Source organism: Brassica napus, chromosome A1 (genome assembly GCF_020379485.1).
Source record: "Brassica napus cultivar Da-Ae chromosome A1, Da-Ae, whole genome shotgun sequence".
NCBI lineage: Eukaryota > Viridiplantae > Streptophyta > Magnoliopsida > Brassicales > Brassicaceae > Brassica > Brassica napus.
Genome location: NC_063434.1, coordinates 14255939 through 14280500, shown reverse-complemented (window position 1 = coordinate 14280500; position 24562 = coordinate 14255939). Strand labels below are relative to the sequence as shown.

General features: G+C 37.5%; 1 protein-coding gene across 2 annotated transcripts; it reads left to right on the top strand.

The window, feature by feature from the left end:
• The first annotated feature begins 13325 nt into the window (after nucleotides 1-13325).
• LOC106419918 lies at nucleotides 13326-17507 on the top strand. Of its 2 annotated transcripts, none has more exons than XM_048777029.1 (5): nucleotides 13326-14576; nucleotides 14956-15939; nucleotides 16243-16468; nucleotides 16748-16890; nucleotides 17027-17507. In XM_048777029.1, the coding sequence occupies exons 1-5, from the start codon at nucleotides 13575-13577 to the stop codon at nucleotides 17279-17281; spliced, it is 2610 nt and encodes an 869-aa protein (XP_048632986.1). In that variant the 5' UTR covers nucleotides 13326-13574; the 3' UTR covers nucleotides 17282-17507. The 2 variants fall into 2 exon arrangements, with proteins under 2 accessions (XP_048632986.1, XP_048632989.1); XM_048777032.1 differs by having other exon boundaries at nucleotides 13327-14576; nucleotides 17030-17507.
• Nucleotides 17508-24562: the final 7055 nt, after the last annotated feature.

Below are 24562 nucleotides of genomic sequence, written 5' to 3'. Positions count from 1 at the left end.
ACTTACCTTGTTGTAACGCTCAAACGCGAATTCGGAATAAGATCTACTTTGCTCTCTTTTCGATTTCTTATACTTTATCGTTGTTATTCTCGTGTTCTGATTGCTTGACGTGTGGTATTAGCAGATATCCGGGACCTCTGGGAAATTAGGGTTTTTCTAGTTTCCTTATTTTAATGGAAATCGACAGTGCGAATTTCGGTTCCCACATGTAGCGGATGCCGCGAATGAAGAAGGTCAAGACACCCTCGTTAGCTGTCTTTGCCCTCTTGTTGGCATAGTAGACACCATGGCCATGAACTGGAGCACCAGCTCTGGATAGAGAACATGAGGGTTAGTGGCCAAGTTTCCCATACCCTGCTCTACGAACAAGTCCTCGAGGCCCGATTTGATGCCCAAACCTCAGATGATGTCTGGATCGATGAACCGTGTCGGATCGATGGAGACCTTCAGCCACTCATTGTAGAATATGCAGTCATAGTCGTCCCACGTGTCCACTATCGCGCGGTTTCTACATGCCGCGCTCTTTGCCGCCTTACGTGTGTCATTGAAGCGTTCAAAGAGCGGGATAGGCTCGTCTTCGCGCTCGCGTGGCCAAGGGTATTGATACCACTCAAATTACCCTAAGGAGTGTTACTCTCATCAAAAGAGGTTCAGATGTAGTACTTAGGGATCAAATCCACAAGGAGCTAGGGAACAATTAAATCTAGTGTTTATTAATTCTGAAGGTTGTAATGTTTTAATGAAATAGCAATAGTAACAAGCGAGTAAATGATAAATGTAACTTAGGTTGGAAATGATATTAGATGTAGGGCCACTATTCAGGTGTTGGAGATTATAATTCCTATAGATGCCTAACTGTTGCATGCATGATATATTAGAGCTCATTCGCTTAACTCAGTGATCAGCTGTCGCATGTACCATTGTTTAACAGACTAGATCTTGTGTCTCACCGGTTAGATGTAGACACAAGAGAGTGTCGATCGATAGTCTATTAAGACGTCGACCGAAACACCTTTGCCAACATCGATCGATTGTCAGTTGAGGACATCGAATGACGGGTTCTAGCCAGGCCTATGCGCGAGTATGAAAATGCTCTACTAAGATTCTAAATTGGCGGTTAGCCCTCTCTAGCAATCCTAATATGATAGATAGATGTCAGGATGGGATAACAAAGGTGCTTGAATATGCAATCCTATGATCAAGTTCTAGTTAGCTAGGCTAAAACAAGCAATGAATACAAATCTATCATGAATATCACAACAAGGCAGATCTATAGTTTGGGGCTAATCCCACAAACCTATCTGAATCCTGGATCTAACAGTTGAACTACTCAGACATAGCAAAGCAATTCATATCAATAGATAAATAGAAACTCATAGAATAGATGATAAGAAAATGAAACAAGGAGTTCCAATCACAAGTGATCTTCTCTCCAAATGAAACTTGTAACAAAACTAGGTCTAGAAAGAAAAGCTCTCCCTGCTGTCAAAACACTTGCAGTATATATTCTACTAGGTTAAAAACTCGTCAGAGCATTTTGGTAATTTGGCTTGGCCTTGGTTTTTAAGTCTGCTGAATCCAAAATGTCGCGTCTGATGTCTCGACATCGATCGATGGTACTTGTGTACATCGATCGATATTAATCTTCATCTGTCGAGGCATTTCCTGATATCGATCGTCAGCACTGATGCGCATCGATCGATTATTCTTCCTCTCGTCGACCTCTAAGTGGTCAGCTCGGGTGAAATGTCCTTTAAGCACCAAAATGCTCCAAAGTCATAGCTTTACTCCGAAATGCACCTGAACCTGAAAACATACCTAGAAGAGTAGAAAACATAGATATATATATATATAGTAAAGTACTTATAGTGCAGCTGCTAAGCACTTTCTTCCGAGGTCTCGCCTTACAATATCAAATGGTTCTTGATACGGCGAATGAAGAAAACTTCACTACTCGAAATCCGTTGGAAGCTGTGAGACTTATCGAAAACCTTGCTAACAGCAGCATCACCAAAAACACTGACTCTGAACGGAACAAGTCTGTAGCCTCTATCGGGAAGGAACAGATGGACGAAGTAAAAGCTAAGTTAGATGTGGTGCACGAGCTTCTTAGGAAGCAAGTATGTTCAGCGGAAGGAGAAGTAGCAGATACCGAAGGAGAAGAAGATATGAACTACATCGGAGGTACCGGATTCCAAAAATTTGGAAACCAGGGCGGAAACAGAAACTTTTTTGGAAATGGCCAAAGAAGTAACCAAAGTTCACAATTTCAAAAACCCTTCAACAACAGCAAGAGCTACTCGAACTCTTACTATCAAAATCCACCACCCCAAACTCAGGAAAGCAAGATCGAAGAAATGCTTGATCGAGTACTGTTGGGACAACAACAAATCACCATGGATTTTAACGGTAAGATAGACTTTGCCTACAACAATCTGAACACCAAAATCGAAACCTTAGGGACTCAGGTGAGAAAACTTGAAACCCAAGTAATTCAGACGGGCGAGACTATTAAGAGGCAAGAAGCTTTTGCTAGAGAAGCAGGAGCCGACAAAGGGAAACACCACGTAAATGCCATCATAGATGATGAATTCTGGCAAGTGGTGAGAAATGAAAACCTTGAGGAAGGATATTTCGAAATCGAAAGCTCCATGAGTCTCGGCGGATCCCCAATAGTGTCGACCGATGTCGATGAACTCGCATCGATCGACAGACCATGATGAAGATCGATGGACGGATTGCTCCAGACATCGATCGACGTTGTCTGCCGATTCGACTGAATGCAATGCGGTTCGAATTTTAACTCATGAAGAATTCGCAGCTAAGCATCCTCACCCACCCTCCCCTTTCTATGAAAAAATCGATCGTTCGGTTAACTCAACCATCGATCGACAGAGTGAGTCCGACTTCGATCGTCACAACACACCTCCCATTGATCGACAGGCACCTCTGACATACCGAGTGCGGTTACCCTTAATCGATAATGATTACATCAATGCACTCAGACCATCACCTAAACCATTAGCAAACCCACCCGAACCAACACCCAACCCTTTAAATAGTTCAACAGAACCTGTTCAAGAAGAACAAGAATCTGAAGGGAGAAGGTTAAGGAAAAGGAAGGAGAAGATTCCTAAAAACCTTAAGGGGGAAGCTAACATTAAGGAGATGGATGGTTTCACAAAACGAGTCCTCAGAATCCCAATCGAAAAACCTTTTGATGAAGCTTACTTCACACACCGGTTGTGGATGTTCTTCAGAGAAACAAAGGTAACTGCGGAGGACATTAGGAGAATGTTTCATCAAGTCATAGGAAAGATGAAACACAGGATCACATTGACGAAGAAGAGTGATCCTGGGAAGTTTGCTATACCATGCATAGTCAAGGGTGTTGAATTTCCCCATTCAATGTGTGACACAGGATCATCGGTTAGTATCCTCCCTCGGATCATGGCGGACCAGCTTGGTTTGACCATCAAACCCTCAACAGAATCATTCACCTTCGTGGATCTTTCAGAGAAACAATCCGGAGGCATCATAAGAGCTCTGGAGGTACTGATTGGTAATGCCCTTGTCCCTGTAGATTTTCATGTCTTAGACATCGAGCTTAACCGGAACTCTTCACTTCTGCTTGGAAGATCCTTCCTAGCTACAGTAGGAGCTGCATGTGACATGAACAAAAACAAATTGTGTCTAACGCTCATAGACCCAAACATCCACTACGATCCCATCCAACCTAAGAGAAAGGTAATTAATTATGTGGATTATGGGAAAGAACTCGCCTTCATTGGCGCATGCCATTGTGGAGCAGAGTATGAATCAGAATACGAAATTACTCTGCCATCGATCGATGTAACTGTATCTACGTCGATCGATACTACTCTAAACCCTAATCTCTCTATTTCTAAAAAGAATAATTATGCAAACATTGATTACCGTTTTCTAACACCTGATGAATTTGGTATTTTCAGGGATCCAGATGGCAACGCAGTGCAATGGATGGAAGGATTTTACAAGTGTCCAGTAAGGACATAGCAGACATCCTTCAAGTAACCAATGGACCTGACAACCTGTTCTCACAGCAACGTGGCACTCCAGACGTCATTCTAACAGATCCCAACAACCACGCATGAGTCACCACAACAGAGACCAACCCAGATCTATCACGCCAACCAAAAGGGCAAGCATCGATCGACGGTATCATGGAGACATCGATCGACAGGGTAACACCAACGTCGATCGATATGGATAATCCGACGTCGATCGACAGACGCTGTGAATGTGGGAGCCGCGCTTTCGACATGTGTGAAGCCAGAAAGTTCACTTGGGAACAAAGGGACGAATATGGAGTCTACAGAGATGAGCGTGGACACGCACGAAGCGCAGCTGGTGAGATGATACCTGTCACAAAGGACAACATCAGGAAAATACTAGAAAGAGCATCTCTTTTTGAAGAGAGCCACATCTGTCTTCCAGAACATGCCACTTCCTTCACACCCACAAGACTGGAACCAGAACTCTACACCAAAGAAGAAATCGATGAAATGGTGTTTGGTATTTGTGGAGCTCAGGAGAAACTGGGAGAGGAGCTCAAAACACTGGTAGATGAAACACATCAGCCTTTGGATAGAGGCTACAATAAGTTTTTCAGATGTATGGCAGAAATGAGGACAGAAATTGATAGTTTACGTCAGCAATTTGAGAAAGAAGCTACGACCTCAGCATCGATCGACGCACCATGTACAAAATCGATCGACGTTAGTCTTCCTACAGCTCAGACCCTTGCAGAACCGCGATGCTCAACACATGGATGAATGGGAAGTCTCGTACATCGACACAAGGATAAACGAAGTTTACTGCCCTCTCAACAACAACGTGGACTGGCTAAGCACCAAAATCGAGCTACTACAGCAAGACCTGGACACCATTCGCAAGAAGGACCAACATCCAGCCACATCAATCGACATGTGCACTTTCACATCGCTCGACGCCAAAGTTTCAGCAATGAATGAGAGGCTGAGGACTTACGAGGATATGCATGATCGTTTTATATCACCAGTCATGATAGATTTAAACAAATTGTCTAGTCAATTACTTGATGCCCAAAAGGATATTGAGAACATTACTAATCAAAGTTTTTTGCAGGAAAAATCAACATCGATCGACAGGCTAAGAGGACCCTGGATCGATGGCAGGAAACCTGTGGAGTTACTTCCTTACACAGCAGCAGAAGTTGACAAGATCACATCCAAGATCTACACTGCTCTAGACAACATGGAGGAACGACTTGACAAACGCTGCGATGACATCTACTTTCCATTCGACAACAAAATCAGTGGATTAGACAACCACGCAAAATGGCTACAGAAAGAAGTCAAAGCCATTCAGAGGCAACTCGCAGCTCAACATCAGATATCAGCATCGATCGACAGGACAAAGGAAAAATCGATCGACGGCAACTCACCGAGATCGCCAACGAGCACATAATCGCATCTATCGACGCCGAGTCTACAACAATCGGCGAGCAGCTGATACACAGGACAGTGGAGTCAATGCAAAAGGAACTGACAGATATTACAGCATACGCCTATGACAACATAGGCTGGCACCAGGTCAGCATTGACAACATTCAAGAAAGGCTACAGAACATCTCCAATGTACTTGGGAAGATGGATGACAAATGGACAAGAAATGATGAGGCCACAAGAAGTTTCATTGCATCTTGGTCCAGAATGCGCAGAGATGATGTGGATGCTTGCTTTCCAACAAGCAGCTGCTTCTCCACCCAATAGCCAATCACTACCACAGTCAAGCTAAAAGACTATAACCAAGCGCTGAGTGGGAGGCAACCCACTATTAGGTATTTTATTTTGGTTTTATTAGCTAGCATTTAATTTCTTTCGTTTTATTTCTTTCAGATTTAGGAGACCCAAGTAAGAAGACCTGTATATCGACCGACAACGAGACTTCGACATAGGCAACCACACGACGATCGATGTAACACTTACCCATCGATCGATATCTAACACGGTCAGATGTATCCTACCTACTTGTTACATTTCGTACATCATACACTTTTCATCATACCTCCGGCTGAGTTACACTGGGACAGTGTAATTTAAGTCTTGGGGAGATTTACTGATATAATTTATTTTATTCTTACGTAAAAAGGAATTTCAAATAAATTATGCTTAGTTATCGAAAATATGAACTATAATCTTATACTGGTTTAAACATGAATATCTAACCAATCTTTAGCACCATTTTAGATTTACTGATTGCAGATAGCACTAAGGATGCTAAAGCAGATCAACCTATCAACTACACACTTGCCTTGAACCTTATGAAGTAACCAAAGCTGATTTCCAACACTAAACCTGACATAACCGCTTGTCTTGGGGCTTGGTATACATGGGATCGGATTCTTCAGATAGGTCTGGAAGGTAACGCCTGGTTTAGATTATTTATCACATTTTCTCTCTCTAGATTTCGACCCTAGATTAGTTATTAAAAAGTTTATATATATAAATACATAAATAATAATAAATAATATAAGAAAGATCTATTGTTTAATTAGGATGAGTCTGAACAGGACTTGGTGGCTAAAACCATTAAGGCTTGATTCATAAAGACTCAAATAAAAGAGTTCGAAACGGGACTTGGAGGCGGCAATCTTCAAGGCTCGCTTTCGCAAAGAACTCTTGGATATAGTTAAAAAAGAAGTGAACAGAACTTGGTGGCAACCACCATTAAGTTTTGATTCATGGAAGCATGTCCAATCTTGGTCACTGATTCTGCAATGGAAGCAGACTTTGACTCAAGAGAGAAATTTAGAGAGAGAGAAACTAGGAACTAACTTTTACCTGCAGCTCCATATACCTGGCTACCTACTTGTTACATTTCGTACATCATACACTTTTCATCATACCTCCGGCTGAGTTACACTGGGACAGTGTTATTTAAGTCTTGGGGGAGATTTACTGATATAATTTATTTTATTCTTACGTAAAAAGGAATTTCAAATAAATTATGCTTAGTTATCGAAAATAGGAACTATAATCTTATACTGGTTTAAACATGAATATCTAACCAATCTTTAGCACCATTTTAGATTTACTGATTGCAGATAGCACTAAGGATGCTAAAGCAGATCAACCTATCAACTACACACTTGCCTTGAACCTTATGAAGTAACCAAAGCTGATTTCCAACACTAAACCTGACATAACCGCTTGTCTTGGGGCTTGGTATACATGGGATCGGATTCTTCAGATAGGTCTGGAAGGTAACGCCTGGTTTAGATTATTTATCACATTTTCTCTCTCTAGATTTCGACCCTAGATTAGTTATTAAAAAAAATATATATATAAATACATAAATAATAATAAATAATATAAGAAAGATCTATTGTTTAATTAGGATGAGTCTGAACAGGACTTGGTGGCTAAAACCATTAAGGCTTGATTCATAAAGACTCAAATAAAAGAGTTCGAAACGGGACTTGGAGGCGGCAATCTTCAAGGCTCGCTTTCGCAAAGAACTCTTGGATATAGGTCAAAAAGAAGTGAACAGAACTTGGTGGCAACCACCATTAAGTTTTGATTCATGGAAGCATGTCCAATCTTGGTCACTGATTCTGCAATGGAAGCAGACTTTGACTCAAGAGAGAAATTTAGAGAGAGAGAAACTAGGAACTAACTTTTACCTGCAGCTCCAGATACCTGGCTAAAATCCTTGCATCCTGTGATCGATACTCCCAAGGTAAAGCATTCACTTTATATTTATGCTAAGAAATAAAATCAGTAGAGGGGATGTCAGACGTGAATTGATGAGTTGTGTTATGTTAGAAATGGTTGCTAAGCTAGGATATTGCATAGTGTGTTTTTGTGATTAGGACTGTTTAAATGTGGTTGCAAAATTGTTGAGGAAAGATTTCTATGTTTTTAAAATCTTAAGTTCCCAAATATTTTCAAACCTCTTTCAGAGAGACTGCCTGTATGTTTTGCTTGAGGACAAGCAAAAGGATAAGTCTGGGGGTGTTGATATACCCTGGATTTGACTCATTTTTATCCGTGGTATATTACTATTTTACTATATATATATATATATCTATGTTTTCTACTCTTCTAGGTATGTTTTCAGGTTCAGGTGCATTTCGGAGTAAAGCTATGACTTTGGAGCATTTTGGAGCATAAAGGACACTTCACCCGAGCTGACCACTTAGAGGTCGACGAGAGGAAGAATAATCGATCGATACGCATCAGTGCTGACGATCGATATCAAGAAATGCCTCGACAAATGAAGATTAATATCGATCGATGTACACATGTACCGTCGATCGATGTCGAGACACCAGACGCGACATTTTGGATTCAGCAGACTTAAAAACCAAGGCCAAGCCAAATTACCAAAATGCCCTGACGAGTTTTTAACCTAGTAGAATATATACTGCCTAAGTGTTCGACGGCAGAAAGAGATTTTCTCTTTTCTAGACCTAGTTTTGTTACAAGTTTCATTTGGGAGAGAAGATCACTTGTGATTGGAACTCCTTGTTTCATTTTCCCTATCATCTATTCTATGAGTTTCTATTTATCCATTGATATGAATTGCTTTGCTATGTCTGAGTAGTTCCACTGTTAGATCCAGGGTTCAGATAGGTTTGTGGGATTAGCCCCAAACTATAGATCTGCCTTGTTGTGATATTCATGATAGATTTGTACTCATTGCTTGTTTTAGCCTAGCTAACTAGAACATGATCATAGGATTGCATATTCAAGCACCCTTGTTATCCCATCCTGACATCTATCTATCATATTAGGATTGCTAGAGAGGGCTAACCGCCAATTTAGAATCTTGGTAGAGCATTTTCATACTCGCGCATAGGCCTGGCTAGAACCCCTCGATCGATGTCCTCAACTGACAATCGATCGATGTTGGCAAAAGTGTCTCGGTCGACGTCTTAATAGACTATCGATCGACACTCTCTTGTGTCTGCATCTAACCGGTGAGACACAAGATCTAGTCTGTTAACTAGTGGTACATGCGACAGCTGATCACTGAGTTAAGCGAATGAGCTCTAATATATCATGCATGCAACAGTTAGGCATCTATAGGAATTATAATCTCCAACACCTGAATAGTGGCTCTGCATCTAATATCATTTCCAACCTAAGTTACATTTATCATTTACTCGCTAGTTAATATTGCTATTTTATTTAAAACATTACAACCTTTAGAATTAATAAACACTAGATTTAATTGTTCCCTAGCTCCTTGTGGATTTGATCCCTAAGTACTACATCTGAACCTCTTTTGATGAGAGTAACACTCCTTAGGGTAATTTGAGTGGTATCAGACTGCTCTATTCTTCTTTAAATTTTATTGGTTGTTCTATTCCGGTCTGGTTACACAGGTCACCTCAAAATAGGAACTCAAAATATTTTCATGTGTTGGTTAAGCAGAGAAGAGCTAGGAATAGGATAACATAACTCTTAGATGAAAATGGGAATGTCGTGGAGGATGAGGAAGGATTAGTAGCCATTGCTACTAGTTACTTCCGACCAATATTTGAGTCTTCCAACCCAGAGGATATAGCTGATGTGCTATCAGAGATCTCACCTACGATTACTGGAGCAATAAATGATGACCTCACTGCTCCAGTAACTGAATGGAAGGTCAAATTAGCCTTGTTTGCTATGCACCTAGAGAAAGCACCAGGACCGGATGGAATGACAGCTCTTTTCTATCAGAAGTTTTGGGATATTGTCAAAGATGATTTAACTCGTATGGTTAATCAGTTTCTTTTCGAGGGAACAATGGCACATGGCCTGAATGACACAAACATTTATTTAATTCCTAAGACAACGAAGCCGAATGAGATGACAAAGTTTAGACCTATCAGTATATGCAATGTCAGTTATATGATAATATCTAAGGTCTTATGCTAAAGATTGAAAAAGGTTCTCCCACAGCGGATATCAGAGACTCAGTCAGCCTTCGTTGCTAGAAGACAAATTACGGATAATATCATGATAGCTCAGGAGATGTTTCACGCTTTGAGAACTAAACCGGGAGGACGGGTTAAACGAATGGCCATAAAAACTGATATGAGTAAAGCATATGATAGGATGGAGTGGTCATTCATTGAGGCAGTCATGCGAAAGATTGATTTTTCAGAAATATGGATTGACTGGATTATGCGATGCATCACCTCGGTCAAGTATAAAGTCCTCATGAATGGAGAACCAAAGGGAAACATTGTCCGTGGGAGAGGTTTACGATAAGGAGATCCTTTGTCTCCTTTCATATTTATTCTATGCACGGAAGCGCTCGTTAGCCTTCTTAATCAAGCAGAGAATCAAGAGAAGATAACGGGAATACGAGTCGCTTGCGCAAGCCCCTCGGTATCTCACCTTCTCTTTGCTGATGATAGCCTTTTCTTTTGTAAGGCGGAGTCCCGTGAATGTGAAGAAGTTATGAAAGTAGTCAGGAAATATGAAAAAGCATCAGGTCAAGGTATTAATTTTGACAACTCCTCGATACTCTTTGGTAAAAGGATCCCAGCGAATGATAGACAACATATCAAGGATACTCTTGGTATACAAAATGAAGGCGGGATGGGCTCCTACTTAGAAATCCTAGAGGACATCAGTGGATCAAAGTGTAAATTATTTGCTTTCTTAAAAGAGAAGCTCCTACATAGAGTGAATGGCTGGACAGGTAGATGGTTATCTAAGGAAGGAAAGGAGGTTTTAATTAAATCGATATTGTTAGCTCTTCCGACCTATGTCATGTCCAGATTTCTGCTTCCTTTGGAGATATGTGAGAACCTAGCGAGTGTCATTGCACAATTCTGGTGGAGCTCGAATCCTCTGAAAAGAGGAATCCATTAGGCAAAATGGGAGAAAATGTGTGCACCTCGAGAGGAGGGAGGAATTGGTTTCCGTATGATCCATAAATTTAATCTAGCTCTTCTAGCTAAACAGCTTTGGTGTCTTGTTCAATTTTCGGATTCACTAGTAGTGAGAGTGCTTCGGAGAAGATATTACCGTCTGAGTTCGCCGTTGCGAATTGGCACAGCAGATACCCCATCGTATGTATGGACGAGTATTATTGCCGCGAGGAAGCTATTACTTCTGGCCATCAGAAGCAAAGTGCATTCAGGGTATGAAATTAATGTGTGGGAGGATCGTTGGATCCCTTTGATGCCAGCTAGACCGGCTCGTGCCCGGGCCCCAGCAGTAAACCCAAAGATGACCGTAAGCAGTCTTATCAATCATGTTTCAAAGGAGTGGGATGTTCGATTACTGGAACAATGGTGATGATTGGTTCGACTGTGGCTTTAAAATTTTAGCTGTAGATGTTTAGTTGTAGATAAATTGGTTGTAGCTGTAAAGTTGTTACTGTAGACTTTTTCTGCTGAGACTTTTGATGTAGTTAAATTTGTTGTAGCTGTAAGTTACATGCTGTAGATATTTAAAAAAATATATATGAAATATGTGTTGTATATATAAAATTATTATTTTATATGAATTAAAATAATTTATATTAATTTTTTTATAAATTATAAAAATTTATTGAAATTTAAAATGTGATATGTAAATAATATTTATATTATTTAAATATCTTAATAATTAAAAAATACTCAAATTCAAAATTAAAATATTTATAAAAGTTTTTATTATGATTATATAATTTATTTGATATTATAGATATTTTTTTCATTTTACAGATTCTACAGCCTATAAAAAGATGATGTAGCATTTTTGCCTAAAATACATAAGAAAAAGTTTTGCTTTAATGTTTTTGCTGTAGCATAAAAAATAAAGCTAAAGCGTGATTGGTAAAACTAAATAAAAGCTTGATGTAGACTTTAATTTTTAAAAGTAAAGCTACAACATGATTGGTAAAATTTAGTGATTTAAAAATAAAAACCTAAAGTAAGGAGATAAAGCCCAACCAATCATCCCCAATATGTAGCTCAAGAGGATATCCCGGTGATTCTGAGTTTGGCCATAAGCCCTACCCATCGACGAGATACATTTTGCTGGAGTTACACAAAGAACGGATAATATACAATTAAGTCAGGATATTGGGTTGCTACAAACTTGATGAGAGATGAGGAAGATATAGAAGTTCTACAAACCATGATTACAAAACTTCAAGCCTTTGCTTGGAAGGTGAATGCACCACAAAAGATCTGTTATTTTATATAGCAACTATTATCAGGACAGGTAGCAGTAACAAGGAATCTGGTACGCTGTAATATGCGTTGTGATAATTATTGCCTGAGATGTGGAGCGCCAGAAGAGACTGTTACTCATGCTATCTTTGAGTGTCCACCGACCTTACAAGCATGAGAACTATCATCAACACCGTCGAGCTCTCAAATCTTCCCTGTACCAAGTATTTATGCTAATATGGACTATTTTTTTGGAGAAAGAATATTATGAAGGAGCCAGAAGAGGATAGAGATCTTTATCCTTGGATAATTTGGTACATCTGGAAAGCTAGGAACGATAAGTTAGACAGGGATCCATGGAACTAGTCAGGTATGCAGAGAGTGAGTGTCAAGCTTGGTACAATGCAAGAGACACTGTACCGGCTCCACCACATGTACAAACTGCTGAAGAAACGCATGCCTTAAGCTTGAGTAATATTTGTATAGTGGATGGTTCATGGACCTTCACAGCTCAGTTTAGTGGAATAGGATGGGTTTGGAAGGATACCATGGGGAAGATCCAACTCATGGGGTCAAGGAACTTGAGAAGGAGGGAGACAGCTTTACACTCGAAACTGGAAGCGCTACAATGGGCAATGAAGAGTATGTTACAATACTCGACCTGTCAGAGGTTTGGGACAGACTGCAATGATCTGATTGCAATGATAGAACAACCACAAGCTTGGCCTAACTTCTCAACTGAGCTGGAAATCATTCAAACTATTCGGTTGTGTTTTTCGGCTTGGCCTAACTTCTCAACTGAGCTGGAAATCATTCAAACTCTTCGGTTGTGTTTTTCGGACTTCAAGATCAACTACTTTCCAAGGACACAGAATGAGATTGCATATTCGTTAGTTAGAAATGCACGTTCTTTTCATAGACCTTTATGTTTTATTGGTTGTTCTATTTCAGTTTGGCTTCCCAGACCACCTCAAATTTGAGTTATAGAATAATCGTTTGCTGCAAAAAAAAAAAAAATACAGGTCACCTCAAGTTTGATTAATAAAATAGCCGTTTGACGTCAAAAATAATAATAATAATAATAATAATAATAATATATTTTGGTTATTTGCTAAATTAGCTTTAAATTAATTAAAAAAAAAAATTTGTGGAAACTGTCAGGTTCGTTGCCAATCAAGCATGCCTGGTCTCGTTTGGGTTCTGAAAATCGAGGCAGAAACAAAAGGAAACTAATCCTCAGAGCTCGAATCCAACCCTAAATCTCAGTTCCCACAAAAGTTGCTTTCAACTACAAACTTGGTGCTTGGATCTGCTTCAATTGGTGAATTCGTTTGTACTCTACTCCTGGATCGATCTGGTTGGGTTTTTGAATTTGATCGGTGGTTTCAGAGAGATGAACAACGGAGAGGAATCCTCCTCGAGAGTGGAAGAAAGCGGCGGCGGCATGGATGCCTCTCCGTGTTCATCGTTACATTACTCCTCCTGTGGCGAATCTGAGTTCGATCGGTATTGCAGTGCGAACTCGGCTTTGGGAACGCCTAGTGTCTGCGGCTCCTCTGGCCCCTTTCACGATTCCTTGGATTCTGATTTTCACAATTTTACCTTGGGACCAACTCTAAAGCTCTCTGATGGAGGATTTGCCCCCCACAACACCAACATTATCCAAGAAAGAGACTCCATGGATCAGTTTAATGATGATGATGATGATGATGATGATGATTCACTTCCAGATCATTCTCGTCAAAATTTATGTTTTCTACAGCATAAAGAGGAGTCTATTGATAACCCTTTTCTCATCAATTCTTCCACTGCCTTTGGTACTAATGATTGGGATGAGTCTGAGCTTGAAGCCACACAACTTAATGACTCTCCATTTGATGAAAGGTGTGCTGAAACTGAAGGGATGTCCACTAATCTTCCAGGAAAAGGGATAGAACATACAAACCTAACCGTCCTGAACCAAAGGGAGCAAGGTGGTGTAGCAAGAGACAGCATAACTGTCAGAGGTTCTTCAGACCTGAGCGTTGATATAAAAACCTTGGTGGTTCCTCCTCAATCGCTGGTCAAAGAAGAATCTATTCAAGACCTTAGCAACAATCGAACTGAAGATAGACCTGTAGCCATGAACTACCTTCAATCTTGTGATTCTGATGATGTCCTGGATATCACACCAGTTCAGTTAGGAAACGAAGATTTTTCGTGTGGGATTGGCCATCTTGATGACAATGTTTCTTTTGGACTACTTCACGAATCATTTGGGAATGCAAACCAGTCAGTTCCATTTGGAGAGTGCACCTCAGAACCTTTGTTGGCATCTTCGAACTCTGATAAGCCATCATCTACAGTTTCTCATCCTGTAATAAATGCCTTACAGGTCACCAATGCACAACCTAAGGTATTGGTAGAATGTCTTTGGTAATGTCCTGCTCTGTTTCTAGGGAAATTGTGCATTTCAGTGTATAATACTCCTCTCACATTTAAAGTTTTTTTTTTTTTTTTTGAATGAAAAAATGCATAATTACCAGCACTGCTATCAGAGTTTTTTTTTTTTTTTTTTTTTTTCTCACATTTAAAGTTAAATAGTGTGAATCTGAGAATTTAACGGGATGTCGTTTTACTACTGCTGTGTTACTCTCCCCATTTTAAGTTAGTTATTCATTAAGGAAAGCCTGTGCAGTCTGTAAACTTCATGGATTCTACTGAATCTCCTTTTGAATCGATTTTTTATTATTATTTGAATGAAGTTTTCTGGTTTCGTCTTACTCATGTTGCAGAAGGAGAACACAGAACTTAACGACTTCTATGATGATTTTGTTCATGATATGGAAGATATACTGCTCGACTCCGGGGAATCATCTGGGGCAAGGTATTCTAAGAGTGACAAGATGTTCCAGCTACAGCTCTCGCTTCCTAACAGGGATGGGGGACAAACTGCTACAACCTCTGGTCTAGAGGATTCATCTCCAATAGTCTCCCAGAGATTTAGGATTGATAGGGTAGAAGTTGTCGGGGTGAAGCAAAAGAAAGGTGATGTCTCGCTGAGTGAGAGGTTGGTTGGGGTGAAGGAATACACAGTGTATGTCATAAGGGTTTGGAGTGGGAAGGACAAGTGGGAAATTGAAAGAAGATACCGTGATTTTTATAGTCTCTACCGTCGGTTGACATCTTTATTTGCTGATCAAGGCTGGACGCTTCCTACACCTTGGGCCTCTGTGGAAAGAGAATCCAGGAAAATATTTGGAACATCGCCCAACGCAGTTGCTGAAAGGACAGTCCTTATTCAAGATTGTTTAAATTCACTTCTTCAGTCCCGTTTCTTTCCCACACTTCCAAATGCTTTACTTCGGTTTTTGTCCCCTCAAGATGCAAGTTCTGCTGGGTCGGATTCTATAATGTCTCCAACAGGCTCTGCTAGCGACACTTTTGCTGCGACCAGTTCTTCCTATGGAAACACCATCTCGCTCATTGTTGATATTCGACCTCACAAATCAGTGAAGCAGTTGCTAGAAGCTCAGCATTACATTTGCGCTGGATGCCACAGATACTTCGATGATGGAGCCACTCTTGTGCGGGACTTTGTTAAAGCTCTTGGATGGGGCAAGCCTCGGCTTTGCGAGTATACTGGTCAATTGTTTTGTTCTTCCTGCCATACAAATGACATGGCTGTCCTGCCAGCGAGAGTGTTACATCATTGGGATTTTAATCCTTATCCAGTTTCTCAACTGGCAAAATCATATCTGGACTCCATACACGAGCAGGTAATTTGGGTTTATTGTACTTTCTTTATTCATTTATACATGGAAAAGTCAGCGCTTGAGCCATGATGTAGAAATTGATTCATTTTGAGTGTCGATAACAACAACAAATATAGATGTTTAATTGTGAAACGATAAGCTCTAGTTCGTTCATTGTACAGCGTGCAAGAAATTTTAACTACATTTGTCTCCTTTTTACGTTCTTTAAGTCACCTGTGTGTTTGGATTTTGCATCTACTTATCAGCTGGCTCCCTGTTCGAAGCTTTTATAAACTAATACTTTTGGCCACCGATCTTGTTTTGCAGCCTATGCTATGTGTAAGTGCGGTCAATCCTTTTCTGTCCTCCAAGGTCCCTGCACTGAACCATATTATGAGCATCCGGAAAAGAATTACCATTATGCTTCCATATGTACACTGCCCATTCCGCAAGACACTCAACAAAGGACTCAGCACTCGGAGACACCTTCTTGAGAGCACTGATTTTTTTGCTTTAAGAGATCTAATTGATCTTTCTAAAGGGCCATTTGCAGGTAAATTTCTTTTCTTGCAACAAGATTTGAAGTTCCATCTGTGCTTGCGCTCATGCTGACTCATACATAATTGCCCTCATCCTGACACATCGTCTTTACTGGTGATGAATTGTTCTTGAGAAATAATAAAGTTAGATTCAGATTCCATATTTCTCTAGCAATTGATTTACAAGTCAACTCCACGCTGCGGCTTGCTTGATTTTTAACAGTTTATCTATTTCCTTGCATTGTAACTTTCTTCAAGAGACTTAAAGACAGTAACCTTGATTGAATTGGCAGCACTTCCTGCAATCGTGGAGACCGTTAGGAAGAAAATTCTGGAGCATATAACAGAACAGTGCCTTGTTTGTTGCGATGTGGGGGTTCCCTGTAACGCCAGACAAGCTTGTGACGACACATCCTCTTTAATATTTCCATTCCAGGTGAACAATGATAGCTTTCTATGGATATATAATACACATTCTCCTGTTCTCAGTTTTGGCTGTGTTTGATTACCATATCGTAACTCCACACTTACTTGATGTGTTTGTTCCATATACTGAATGAAATGATTATTAGCAGGAAGATGAGGTTAACAAATGCCGGACGTGCGGTTTGGTTTACCACAAGAGATGTTTCTCGAGACTGTCAAACTGCCATTGCGGAACACAACTAAACCCAAACAAGAGCTCTGCAGAGCTGCAAGTTTCGGAGAAGAAATCAGATTCCACGTCTGTCTTGCCTCTGAGATTCCTCTCGGGTTTATTTGGAAAGACAAAAAAAGACACAGAAACCACTATTCTAATGGGTTCGCTTCCAACCAATGATCTATAAACTATATGTCTGATTCTTTTATGTATGTGTGTTTATGTAAACCTTTGACATCTGTGTAACGTAAGCCTCACGTGTTAAACCTAAATTCTTTTACATTTTCTTGTAAAAAAAGGACAATAAAAGTACGGTCTAGTGTTTTGACCAAAAAAAACAGTATGGTCTAGTGAATTTTCTTTCTACAAAATAAACGAGTGATAATGATGTATATCAGATCCGTTACTTGACAGTTGACACTGTTTTCATATCTTATGATATATGATAAGCCAAAGGTAGGGTTTTTTACTCTTGTTGAATCACTCAGGTTTTGTTTAGGAACACAACCGTTTGATTTTTTCTCTTTGACTAACATTTTGCTCTTATTATTGTCCACGACAAAATTCAAAACTTGGACACTAGTTATAAACTTGTTATTTATATAGGTAATAGGGGGTTTTCCGCAATTCTCGTGGTAAGATTATTTTTTCAAATTATTTGCTAATGATTATTTTTATATCCTAGAATTTTCTTTATTTCAAGACAAACAATTATTTTCACAGTGTTTCATTTAACTATTGTAATACAATGGCGTTATGTTTATTTAATTAATGGAAACATAATTTCATCATTTATGCGGTTGATCATTTACAGAAAAGATTACCGACATACAAGTTCAACATTCATATAAGCTTAAAGTCATGTCTTTCTCAGGTGAATTTGATCGTAACAGTCATATGACTGTATTCAACATAGCCATGAGACGAGCACATTTTACAGCTGAAAAAAAAAAAAGTGAGATACTGTCAATTGTTCGTTGAAAGTGAACGGCTTTGACATGGTTCTCAAGGCGCAAGAAGGACTCCTCCATTGACAGTTTTCATAACGTCTATAGACTTTCTTAAACATTACTCCATGTTTTTCGACATGAGCCTCAGCTACTGACCTATGGAAGATGACACATAGCGCAAAAAAAAGGCTCATGAGCTTCAGGTAAAGATTCAAAGGACTGGTCTCCAAAGTGCACGATCCAGACGCTACAGCAGTGGAGAATCTGTGCAACGCACCGATAAATTCGCACTTCAGAGAAGATCTGTACACTAATAACATCGCATTGGAAGATGCTCTCCATCATACTAACTACGTCATCACTATGAAGGATGATAACCATGTCTATATGATTAAGCAAGATAACAAGAAGTTGATTGTTTGATATGTTGTCAAGACCAAACCTATTGCTTCACCTGCAATCACAACGACAAAACTTGGAAGGTTTGGGACTAGTAGATAGACGGATCAGGTCCTTAAGCTTATGACGAGAATAAATACTGCAACTATCACAAGCAAAAGAGGCACATCACCAAAGAGTACAAGCAACTCGCTGATGCGCTCAAGGAGAAACCGCGGGAGAGTCGTCTTGCTCAAGGCCAAAGAGTCATCTGGAGTGGATGACTGGGATCCATCATAGGTTAGAGTGGTGTTGGCCTGTTGGGTTCCCCGGTGGCTATGTTTCTCTACCGAGTCGGGATGACATCGTTGGTTTGGATTGGTGCGTTCGTTGCGGTTGGATTCGCTGGTTCTGGGATCCATTTCAGTCTGGCTGATATTTGATTGGACTCTTGAGTTAGAGACGGATTTTTTTATCCTATCCTTACAGTCGGAGCCAATTTGTGGGAGCTAAAACCCGTAAACATAAGTTTAATGTGAATAGAGTAAGGTTTAGGGAAAGGTTTATATGAATAGATCTCTAAGATAGTTTGCTCGAACTAGACTTGATCATAATGGTAACTAGATTTTCATCCGCGCAGTATATTTTTCAAAAATATGTTTCTACTAGGTTAAGATCCGCGCGGGATGAACATTATATATATAAATTATTTTATATATTATATGTTTATAACATATTATGAAATAATAAATATATATTGAATAATTAAAAAGTCATTATATACTACTTATATAATTAAATTAGTGCGAACATATAAATAAATTTTATAAATCGAAAAAAATATGTTTTTCTATTTGATATGATATATAATTAAATTTAAATGATAATAACATATATGTGGCATATTTTAATATTAATATTTATTAGATGATGTTTTTTTGCTCATATTTGTTTTTTATCATTTGTATATGTTATAGCAAAAAGTCTAATTAGTGATAACAAAATTTTCACGGTGGAATTAATGGTTTAAATAATTTATAATATTTTAAAAAATTAAGTTGTCAATATTTTTCAATTTTTTTATCAAAAAAATGTTCAAAGTAAATTTCAAAATTAAGATATTTATGTATTTTTATATGGCATATAATTTAATTTAAAATGATACGTATATTTATATATCTTTTATTTTTGATACTTATTAAATGAGACTTTCAACTTATATTATTTTTTAGTTATTTGTATCATGTCATAACAAAAGTTTTAAATCATAGATCACAAAATTTGAATGTGAAACTTTTAACAGTTTTAGTAATTTATACTTGTTTTTAAAAATTCAAAATATAATATATAAATAATTTTTTTAATTTTTATTATATGGTTACTATGATTGTTTAATTTATTTTAATAGCTTAAAATGAAACAAATATACATATAATACACATTTATTTTTATCAAATCTTTATTATTCAAAATCATTAACTGTTATATATACTTTAGTCACATTAGGCAATTCCGTAATCTTATTTAAGAAAATAATGAAGCACATTAATTATGTATTTATTCTGGTTTAATAAAAAACTTATTATATATTTAGATGAACCAACCTATTTCTCTAAGGATTCTAAGAATCATTCTAGTGATGACACGTGGCTACAAAAAATGTTGCAATGCTTCTCAAATAATATATAGGGGATTTGTTTTCATGTCAATAATATAACGGCTAGGCAAAATACCCGAATCTGAAGAACCGAACCGATCTCGATCCGAAAAAGTAGTATCAAACTCAAACCAAAATTGATTAAATATCTGAATTATTCAAAATTTTGGTTTTAGAGAACCGAAACCGAAACCGAATCTGATCCGAACCGAAGTACTCCGAGTACCCGAATGTATCCAAAATAAATTGATATACTTATATATATTAATTATTTTCAGATTTAATATATATAAATACATCTAGAATATATATGATACTTTTAAGTTGGTTTAAATACTTTAAAATATATACAAATAATAAATAGTAAATATATAAAATAGTAAAACTATACTTAAAACACCAAAAATACTTAAAATCATTATTGATTATCTAATAAATATTTGAACTAAAATAATTTATATGTCAAGTTTAGGTATTCCGACATATGTTATCCAAATTTATATTTAATACATTATTTTGTTTATAGTTTTTGAGAAATTTAAAGTATATAAATATATAATGAATTTTAAAATTTTAAAAGTAATTTAAATGGGTTATCCGAACTCGAACCAAACCCGCAAAAATCCGAAGCGAACCCGAACTGAAATTTAGAAATATTAGAATGATGATGAAATCTTTGACCCCGGAAACCCGAAACCCAAACATACATGAACCGAACCCGATTAGGTACCATATAGATGGTTTCTTATAATATAATGGACTTCCAAATTTTCTTAAGAATATAAGTCCATTACTTGTTTTCTTCTTAATATACTGCTATCCATGTTTCCAAACAAACCTATTTTTTAAAACTACAATCTATATTTGCAAGCAAACCTCATTTTTAAAACTGCAATCCATGTTTCCAAACAAACTTTTTTTTAACTACAATCCATGTTTCCAAACAAACTTTTTTGAAAAATTGCTATACATGTTTCCAAACAAAACTAATTTGTGCTTGAGTTTTAATAAGATAGATGAATATGATGAATACAAAGAACAAAGCACAAGATAACACAACTCGAAGGAGAGTATTCTTGGTCTAAGGCGAGTAAGTCAAAAAGATATGTCTATAATGATCTTGGCCTTGTTTTTTATACTCGCAGTTCGTTTCAACTACTCTACGTATCTAAGGCACATGTGCCATGTCTTTCTCCGCAGATCTCGGTCTGTTGATCAACTGATTGACCGCAAGGTGACCAGGTCTTGGTTTTTATCTGTAGACTCGGAGCTCGCTACCTTGGGATGTGAGGTTACCCTTTGGACACAATAGATGGGCTTCATTGAATGATTATGTCTTCACCGCAATTTCAGTTTGTTTTGATTGGGTCTTTACTGGACAGGATTAATGTGATAACTCGTGCTCCAACAATCATCATTAGGGCTACAACCCTAACGGCGCCACGATTACCGCGTTTCAAAGGGAAAAAGATTCCTTTTCTTTTGGCAAACAAGGTACTGTTTAGTGGTTTAATTGGTACGCAAAATTAGCAATAACTGAGAATCATGGTAAGCGGTTGACAGTAAAACATTTGTGATCATTGGAATCACCAAGATGGAAACTAGGCCATATTTGAAGGACAAAGTGTTGAGTTCTTTACTTTCAAGACCCACTCTTGGTAGTTCGTGAAATTGACTTTTTCTTTCACGTTTAACTGGAAGACTTATTGTTGGAGATGGATTACATCTCTCAAAAAGGCTCATCAAGTAAACAGAACTAATTGGACCACTTAACTAAGAGGCGGTCAAAGGGGTGCGTCGACTTGAAGGAAAAAAGGAAGGAGATCGGCTATAAATAGGGGCGACATTCACAAACACATAGAAGTTGCCACAAGAACTAGGTTTTCCATAGGTTTATTGTTCTTTCCAAATTCATAACTCTTTTACGAAATTCTTAATATTTTCTCTTGTAATCTCTCTTAAAAACATCTTATAAATAATTTACCACCAAATTATTGCATATTTCCAGTACACGCTGGATTCAAATTAAATACTCGAGATCATGAGAGATGTCTTCAAGGCAATACCATTGATGATCATGAGAATATCCAGCTGAAGAAACCCATTAGCTACCATTTAATTGGTAGCTTCAAGATTCCACCAACTCGCCCTTGATTTCTCACTTACTCAGTCACCTCGTTCAACACGTTGACGACATAACATTCCACCATGATCTTGTAAATGCCTTGGATTTTCACGATGATGTTGGCTCGGAGAACATGGATCTGAGATTGAAGCTACATCGTTAAATATCTTCTAGTTTGTATCCAAAACATCCTCCGAGTTTCTAGGGCTTCTTCAGAATTCCAATTGTTCCTTCCTTTGGTCAATTTTCAGACCAAAGCACGAGCCCATACTCTCTCTCTCTCTCTCTCTCTCTCTCTCTCTCTCTCTCTCTCTCTCTCTCTCTCTCTCTCTCTCTCTCTCTCTCTCTCTCTCTCTCTCTCTCTCTCTCTCTCTCTCTCTCTCTCTCTCTCTCAGAACCGCAGAACTGGTCGATACATTCTGTGGTTGAGCAATAACATGTGGTGTAATAACCTGTTTTAACAATTGTTTTTTTTTTGCTAGCTCAAGTTAAGTGATTTGATATAAGTCATCCTCAAGATTTAGCTTAGTCCAACAACAATGTTAAACTCATTCATAGAAAAAAAAAGGAAATGATGTGGCAAATTTACAAAAAAAGGAAGATGATGTGGTAGCACCACATAAAAGAACAGAACCGGCTATGGCCTAAAGCCAATGAAACATGAGCTTCCGACTTTATTCTATTAACTCTATTATCAGCCAAAATTTGTAGAAAGGTGACTTTAGTGCAGTGTTCTAATGCCTTTATATTCTCTAAGAGAACATCATATTTTATTAATATAGATGTATCTAAGAAAGTTTGACAAAAAAAGAAGATGTATCTAAGAAAAGGGAACATATTTTTGAGTTGTAAATGCCACTTTGTGTAATTGATAAGTTCGCTTGTACATGCATGTTGCATGTTCGTGCTACAATTGACAAAACATGAAACGTTTGACCCGTTATGAGTTACCTTTAGTTATTTTCTTTAGTCTAAGTCCACTAGAGTACCATTCTTGTAGTCCATGACAATGGTTTCTAACTTTCTTCATGAAGGTGAGTGGAGTCTCTGGTAGGGAAAGAGGTAACTATATTAATATTTTATATAAATTTGAGGGCTGAGGTTGATGGTTCACTGATCTACTTTTTATCCCCCATCTCTCTCTTTTCTTATCAACTGAGTACAGAACCGGCTATGGCCTAAAGCCAATGAAACATGAGCTTCCGGCTTTATTTTATTAACTTTATTATCAGCCAAAATTTGTAGAAAGGAGACTTTAGTGCAGTGTTCTAATGCCTTTATATTCTCTAAGAGAACATCATATTTTATTAATATAGATGTATCTAAGAAAAGGGAACATATTTTTGAATTGTAAATGCCACTTTGTGTAATTGATAAGTTCGCTTGTACATGCATGTTGCATGTTCGTGCTACAATTGACAAAACATGAAACGTTTGCCCGTTATGAGTTACGTTTAGCTATTATCTTTAGTCTAGGTCCACTAGAGTACCATTCTTGTAGTCCATGACAATGGTTTCTAACTTTCATCATGAAAGTGAGTGGAGTCTCTGGTAGGGAAAGAGGTAACTATATTAATATTTTATATAAATTTGAGGGCTGAGGTTGATGGTTCACTGATCTACTTTTTATCCCCCATCTCTCTCTTTTTTTATCAACTGAGTCTCAACCTATCTATTACTCGATACTCAATATTGGATACTCGATACTCCATACTTATTATTCAACCCTCAACTAGATTTTTGCGTGCACCATATGCATAAATAAATTGTTATAATTTAAATTCTATTTAAAAATATTTTTTTTTTAATTTTAGATTTATTATTTGCTTACAGTATTTAATTATATATTTTAATTTAATCATGTAAAAATTTAAGATAAAATTATTGTTTTATTTAAATTTAAACTTAATACATATGTATATATTTAATTAATATATATATATATATATTTAGAATTATAATTTTGGAAATATTTTTAATCTATTTTTGGTTAATATATATTAAATAAAATTATTTGAAATTAAGAGGAATTTTTGTTAGATATATAACTATCAAAACGTAAAAAATAATATTTCTAAAATTTGTAGATATTAAAAAGAAACTAATGATAATGAATAAGAAAATTACAGTTGTGTAGAAAACTGCATAAAATTTGAAAACAAATATTTGAATAATAAAAAAATTATAATTATGAAAATTAAAAATGTATAATTAAAAAATTTAAAAAAAAATAAACAAAATAAAAAAAAAATTAAAATTAAAAAAAATATATAATATTTTCTGTTTCTAGTAGTATATTATTTATTGTTTTATTAATGATTATATATGATTTATTATCATATTCTAAAAAGTTACCAA

What these genes read in the sequence shown, in the direction of transcription:
- LOC106419918 (XM_048777029.1), top strand. Translation starts at nt 13,575, where the DNA reads ATGAACAACGGAGAGGAATCCTCCTCGAGAGTGGAAGAAAGCGGCGGC. An exon ending in TCACCAATGCACAACCTAAG is followed by an intron (nt 14,577 to 14,955) that starts GTATTGGTAGAA and finishes CTCATGTTGCAG; the next exon opens with AAGGAGAACACAGAACTTAA. An exon ending in CTTTAATATTTCCATTCCAG is followed by an intron (nt 16,891 to 17,026) that starts GTGAACAATGAT and finishes AATGATTATTAG; the next exon opens with CAGGAAGATGAGGTTAACAA.